The 7,500-nt window shown below is 41.1% G+C and overlaps 1 protein-coding gene across 1 annotated transcript; it reads left to right on the top strand.

The window, feature by feature from the left end:
* Positions 1-1,553: 1,553 nt before the first annotated feature.
* LOC138024356 (rho GTPase-activating protein syd-1-like) lies at positions 1,554-5,371 on the top strand. The gene has a single exon (XM_068871526.1). It carries the CDS (start codon positions 2,105-2,107, stop codon positions 5,261-5,263), a length of 3,159 nt encoding a protein of 1,052 aa, XP_068727627.1. The 5' UTR covers positions 1,554-2,104; the 3' UTR covers positions 5,264-5,371.
* The last annotated feature ends 2,129 nt before the right edge of the window (positions 5,372-7,500 follow it).

Here is a 7,500-nt window from a genome sequence, read left to right as displayed (position 1 = left end):
CTTCAGAACACCCTAAGTGAGACTAAAATCCGAAATTTACACGCCTAACTGAGACAACGAGCATCCCTCCCCTTTTTATATGCGAGTTCCCATCCCCTCCCCCTCCATAATCATTGTTTGCAAATTTCTCCTGGGACATGAAGATGCCGCAAGAGAAATGTGCATATTTTTTTTCTTTGGGGGGAGGGGGGGGGGGCGTGGGGAGGAGTTAAAGAGGTGTATTGTGGGATTTTGTGCAAGTAGAGAATATCGCGTTCCGCATTAACATTCTTTGCATCTTCTCTTTGATACTTGTTTTATGCAAAACATCTTTAAACCGTTTGGCCACCCACGTTAAAACATTGTTGGTCACCCATCGATATTTTAATATATTCATCACAAAACATTTCCCATTTGGTCAGGGCTTAAGGTCAAAAAGCGAGAATATGTTCATGACGTTTTAAAGGCTAATGGCTAATTGCTATTAATAGGTTTATCCTTCCTTTTTTAGCAAATTGAACCACCCCAAATGAAAACACTAGACATGATTATCGAAACGCTTTTAAAATGGCTCTTTCCATGTAACGTTTTAAGCTACATTCAAATTTCTTTGAACCAGAGTAGCACCAGACTCTGTCTGATTTTCATGCTGGTTGCAATATGAATCTTAACTGTCGTACATTTTAAGACATTTTAAATCCTTGTTTAAATATTAAAAACGACTTTTATTTCCCGCGTCGAAAATTTCATGGGATTTAAGTTTCTCGATATACGTCTAAGGTTTGTTTGCTTTTGCAGGGGACCTCTAAAAGCTCCGCATAGTAGTTTAAAAGTTAATGTTTTACGTTTATGGTTGAGTTATACGTCTAGCTAACACTGATAACCATATCCATCAATAACTAGCATTAAATGAAATAAGCAGTAGCTAATGAAAATTATTGTAAATGTCACAGTTCTAGAGTATATGTATATATTTTTTTGTATTTTGAATGTAAATAGCTGAATTTTTTATTGCTCCTAACTCCTCTTAATTCACTTTTTGCAAGAACGTCGATCTCACAACCTATTGTAATTGTTCATTATTTATTACCCTGGTTGCTTGAACACTTTCCTAGAACACAATTCAATGTTTAAAAAGTGATTCTTCTCGGCTCTTTTCTAAATAAATTATTTCGGTAAAATGTTGTTTTTGTATTGATATATCTCGTTCATTTGTCTCTAATATTTTTAAAGGGGCCAACTCTTGAATTTAAAATTGACTATATTCTCAAAGAACTGTGTGGGTTAATATTGAAGTATAATTGAGACCAAAAAGACGACAGGTTTCTATTTTGGGAATCCATTTAACAAAGTGTGTAGCTTCATGGTGCATTAAGATACTTGCACAATGATCGTCGAAAAAAGTACCACCATTTGAAATATATGCGCAAGATCGCAAGTGTCAAGAGTGAAATTCAATCGTACTTTAATTTCATAGATACGGATTATTTCCTTTTGTGATCCATGAACAAACATTTAAGTACTTTCGCTTTTCTTTGAGAGATATTCTCATAACAATGAATAATTTTGAATCGATTCCACATATCCTCGTCTGGCCAGGAAGTGCTGAATTTGTTTGCAGTGATGCAATATGTCAATTAACATCACTGGTCATCACTAGATTATTTTATATCCTTACTATAAATTATAGACGTCTTTAGTCACAAATAGAGGATTTTGCGGTACTTAAAAGCCTTTAATTGGACTGCCCTGAGACTCCTTAAATTCGCCACTAAACAGGAAACGCTTTTGGCGTCGGAATGCAAATTCAACTTGTGTAGGTGTTATGCTAGCTTTAATGTAAACGTTTTGGTAAGGAGGCTATGAATGCTTGTTTAAATAGAAAAGGTGTGAAGCTTTATCTCTGTGGGCCTTTCAAGTAGATATTGTCGACCTACCGGGCAATATCGGTAGGCCTTCAAAACGCAGTGATGCCTGGATCGATTCTTTATTCAAAAACCGCGCGTCATTTTGCTACAAAAGAAGACATCGAAGGACCGCTGATGAATTTTCCGTTTTGCGATTGATCCTACAGTGCAAACATGACCTAGGGGTGAAGTTGGTATATCGCTTTATGTTATTGTGAATGCTAGACAGGTATAAAAAGGGAATATTCTTTACAGCTTTCAGTATGTCAATAGTGTCAAGGGATTTGAACGAAATTGAATTCAGTTTTCGCGAGGAAGGCTGTTTCGACACGACGGCACCACAGAATATCCACGGTGAAATCGAAATGGAGAATGAAACACGAAAACATTCTCGCAGAAGCATAACTGCCGAAGTTATCGCCAAACTTCAGGCGATAGACAAGGAAGATATGCTCGAAGCTGGCAAAGTCGAGACAAGTGTCAAACCACAGCACAAGTTTGACAGAGAGTCGAAAGTGGATTTAAACAGGGGTTATGAATCCAACGCAATGAACGAGAGCGAGAGTACCGGCCAAACGGGAAGATTTATCATTCGCAATGTGCCGATTGTGAAAAGTTCAACAGCACCGCTTGGTTTTTTTATTCGCCAAGGAGATGGGAAAGTCACTAAACAAGGAATATTTGTGTCACGTATCACAAAAGGAAGTGTTGTAGACTCCAACGGTTTGATCGATGTGGGCGATGAAATTATTTCTGTGAATTACGTTCAACTTGAGGGCTTTAGTTTGGATGATGTTGTGCGACTTATTCAAATTCCTCGAAAATTAATTTTAACGATCAAGACGAGTGCTCTCTCAATTAAGTCAAATTTATCTGTTGAAGACGCTTCCAACCTCCCCATACTTCATAAGAAAACGACAGAAAAGAGGACATCGAAGGCATACGAATATAAAAATCAGGAAAACTGTGCTCAGAATTGCAAAGAACCAGGCAACCGAGACAAACAATGTCAGCAAACAGAAAGGGAACGATTTAAAGTGGACAATGACAATGCAAATGAGGATCGGGACCCTCCACGCTCATCCGATCTAAAACAAAGCAATGACACTATTGAGGAGCTAATAAGGGTAATTAGAGAGCAGAACAGTTCTAAAAATATAGAAAACATTCCAGAATCCGTCAACAGCCTTTCTTTGGCAACACAGTTGTCGCAGACACAGGACGCACGAAGTCTAACAAACTCGACAGTGAATGCCAGAGAAACGAGAAAAGTTGGCGTTCCAAAGAGAAACCTGTCCGCCGATAGCATAGTTTTGTCCAAGCGAACTCCACCGAACGTGACCCGAAAATCAAGCACTTTAACACCCGTCACGACTGTAAGTCTGATATTTGACGACCCTGAAGATTTAACAATTGAACCATCTGTTCATAACAGTATTCCTACAAAAAATTCTATGGCTCAAGACGATTCTTTGAAAACGTCACTTAGCTCCCCGAGCTCTCTGGCAAGTAGCCCGAAGCTGCGGCGAAGATTGCCGTGCGTTCCTTCCGACAGTGGTCGGTCGACTCGATCTACAGCCGAGTGCAGCACTGAAAGCAATGTAATCTCTTCCAAGGCTCAACTTTCTTTACCACCCGAACCAAGGAGCCGAAGAATTCTCCCCACACCCCCACCTTCTCCGCCAAGCTCATCGCGTAAACTGTCAAACACAGGCAATGAAAACCAACTTTGTGGAAAATCAAATCGGAACAGTGGGAGTGGACTTTCCGATAACGAATCCGTAGATGATGAATCCCCTTCTGCTTCTTCTGCCTCCCGGAAAGATTCCGGAAAGTCACTAAGCCAGCTGTTCAGTGCATTTACTTCTAAGAATCACTCTGATGTGAGCGATGGAAAAGAAAAGAGAAAAGAGTCGCAAGAAAGGCCTGAATCAGGAAAAAACACTTCCTCGACCCATCGGCCTCCATCAACCCAACAAGACATTTTAGAGCAGCAAAAACACTCAATGTTTTTACATTCATTTGCATCCGGTAGCTTGCAGCCACCAGGCTTTCAAAGACGACTCATTAGTCGATCATCCCATCCGAATTTGTTGATGACAGTCTCTGAAGAACCTACGAAAGACGAACGTAAAATATCTGTCCCTTCTCAATCTGCTAACGGCACCGATAACACTAAAGTTTCCCCCAAAGTTTTTAAACGGCGCGCCAGCCTTACATCTATAGGCGAGACCTTAGTCAATCAGGTGCCGTCCCAGGACATGAGTGACATTAATCGTCTTCGGAGCGAATCCGAGCCTGGCTTCATGATATTTCCAGATGATTATGCGGGACAGAATCTGTTGTCTTCTCATGCCGTGTCTGGGATGGTGTCTCTACACATTATCAAAGCCACGAACTTGCAGTTGACTGATAAGAAACTCTTAGAAAAGAAAAAGAAGGTCCATTGCGCTGTGGAAGTTGACTTTGAACAGAAGGCTTTGACAAGTTCCAAACGAGCATCGAAAACTTTACTGTGGGACGAAATGTTTGAGGTTGAAATCCAACATGGCCGTCAAGTGTGTCTCTCTTGTTACACTTCTCGCCACGAATTCGATAAACCCGTTGCCAAAGTTTTGTTCAATTTGTCGCCTTTTGTGCGGTTTGGAAAGTGGCACAAGGTTGTATTTCGCATGCAACCACAAGGGGTGATCCATCTCGACATGGGATTCGTCGAGATGAGGACATTGCTTCAACGAACCCCTTCCGATCGTAAATCGGGCGTCTTTGGCTTTCAACTCAACGTGACTTCGCAAAATGAGAATACTGACGTTCCTTTCGTCGTCCGCAAGTGCGTGGAAGAGATCGACAGGCGCGGCCTTACTTGTCAAGGTCTGTATCGGATTTCCGGAAATGCCCGGCGAAAGAAACAGCTACATGCGCAGTTCGACGAGGACAGCGCGGCCGTGGATTTGTCAGAGGAAAATTATCCAGATATTCACATTATCGCTGGGATTTTAAAGGACTATCTCCGAGAGCTACCTGAGCCACTGATAACGGAATCCCTGTCAAAGCTTCTAATCAAGGCAGCTAAGGAACACGTTCAGGATCAAGATCTGGCTTCACAAAAGCGCCTTCTTTCCAAGCTTCTGGTTCAGTTACCGCAAATCAACAGAGAGACTCTGATTTACCTACTGAATCATTTTATGCGAGTAATCGCGGAGAAGGACACGAACAAAATGGACGCTCATAATCTCTCTGTGTGTTTCGGTCCTGTGCTTTTGTGTCCCCCAGCAAACCTCACAGAGAGCAAAGACCTGCTTGATCTTAAGCTTCACATCAAGGTCGTGGAATTTCTCTTTTATCTTTGGAAGAATGCGAATTCGACGAGTTCGTAGCAAAGTCGTCCTCAAGTAAATCTTCAGAGCCAGACAATTCTTTTAGTATCTCACTCCGAGCCATATACGGTGTAAATAAATGTAAATAAATATCATTCTACTTTCCTTTGTGGTTGTAACTTTTGTTTCCGGGGGAACGGTTTCCTCTACCCTTGAGAAAAACAACAAAAAGTGATGTTACAATCTTCAGTGGACATTTCATATTCAAAATGAGAACTGCTTCCTCCTGCACTTTAAATGATGTAAAAATGGCTTCCATCTCCATGTGTGCTGATTCTTCATTATATATTTTTTATTTTTATATTTTATTATGTTGAAGATTGTTGAAACGTGACTAAGCAGTGACGTCAAAAACTCCGCCTTTTCTTGTTTGAACATGAAAATCAAGTTGTCGTACGGGAATCCGTAAATTTCATAACTTGACGTCCTTCTTGAGTCCTTATGAAAAGAAAGTCTGCTGTCCGTCTGTTATTTTTCAGAATTGTTTGGCAACCTTCACCTCGTATTGTTTATTTTCCTTGGTTAGAAAGCTGTGTCGTAAGGGCATTGGCCGCCCATTGCATCGGCAGAAAACTAGAGGAAAGATCTCAGTCATAAGTTAAAAAAAGTTCTCTAGAACGGATTCAGAGCCACCTTAAAACTTCCCAGTTTTGAACGGTGGCTGCGAATCAGCAATAAAATTTGGAGGTCACCAAGTTCGTTTCTGCTGAGATATAAGCGTTTTTAGACTAAGGGCGCGTTCGATTGACCCTATTCCGGAATAAGAATACGTGGAGTGATGATTAAAACGGTATGTTTGGCGCGTTTCGAAGCTGCAACGATGATAAAAATATGTTTAAAATAGCATTTTAGCAAATGTTTGACAATTTTAATGTGAAACTCCGCAAACGCGTTAGCGTGAGCCAACTAGGGGGGTCCGGGGGCATGCTCCCCCGGGAAAATTTGAAATTAAAGTCTTCTGAAATGGCTAGAAATGGATCTAAAACTGCCAAAAGTGAAGTTAATTTTTAATTCTTATAAAACCAAACTTGCCTTCACGTTTGACCAAATTTAAATGAATAGACTAACTTCTAAGGTAAACCCAACAGACGCAACGGATGAGTGTCACCAGGACATTTTTAAGTCCGATTCTGCCTCATCTGGCGGTGTCTGTACGAGAAAACCCTCGAAAAACTAAATTGGATCGAAATGGACAAATCAGAATAAGGCTGCGTTTCCTAACAGGTCCGCATATTTGACATAAAATAATGCAATGTACTTTTTTTGTAAAAGACAGACCTGGTTTACTAAAGTAAAAAAGAAATAGTGATTTAATCAGCCAAAAAAGTGGCGGGCTAAAGCCCCTCCCCAGCCCCACCCCCTGCGCGGTCCCTGCCTCACGACTTATTGACAAATTACAGCGAATTCAGACTTGTCACTCCGTCCTCTAAACACTAGCACGTGACACTCGTATAAAGTGAACTCCACCGACTCCCTGTCTCTAATAGAATTACTTTCAAGTTTCTGCTCATCACGTTCAAGTCATTCAACGAGCTGTGTGAGTTCGAGTTTGAGCAGCCAACCAGAGCGCGCCTTCAACCACTGTTTATTATGAACTGACTCTTAGTAAAAACTAAAACAGTGGATAGCATTAAAGGTGCGCGCTAACTGGCTACCCAAATTTTCTATTTACCTTCGAGCAATTCGTGCGGAATTTGCCCCGAAAATACTGTAATCGTTGTAGGAATAAATGAGTTACAATCGCCTTTTTGTGCTATATCAGTCTCACTGTCTTAGTATATACTAGAAATAACTACTGTAGTACAATACAATAATAATATGTGCAATACATACAAGGGCGGTTTGGAGCTGTGAGTAGGCGTGGGATTTGTCTCATATGGTTTAGGGGCCGACATATCTCTCCCTGAATGCCGTACCGGGAGGCAAGGTCGGTAGCAGAAAGCAGCGAAGGGCCAACTGCGTCCAAAAGCGATGGCACTGGCCGAAATCCTGGGATGAATTTAGGGAGGCAGTGTGGCCGAATGGTTGGGGCCCGTGACTTGAGATCCTGGGTTCAAGACCGCGTTCTGACCACTCATTGAATTTGTTTCAAGTAGTCCCTGGTTCAATTTCCTGGTGCACTTAATAATTACTTAATAATAATAATTATTATTATTGTTCTTATCATCATAGTCATACTACTCAGCTTAAGTTTTTAACAGCTGGTAAAATTGTGGTGTCGGGCAACAACAAGTTGC

The sequence above is a fragment of the Montipora capricornis genome, chromosome 11 (assembly GCF_036669925.1).
Source record: "Montipora capricornis isolate CH-2021 chromosome 11, ASM3666992v2, whole genome shotgun sequence".
In the NCBI taxonomy this organism is placed as follows: domain Eukaryota; kingdom Metazoa; phylum Cnidaria; class Anthozoa; order Scleractinia; family Acroporidae; genus Montipora; species Montipora capricornis.
The sequence above is the reverse complement of the archived record's forward strand: the minus strand, read 5'-3'. Positions and strand labels throughout refer to the sequence as shown.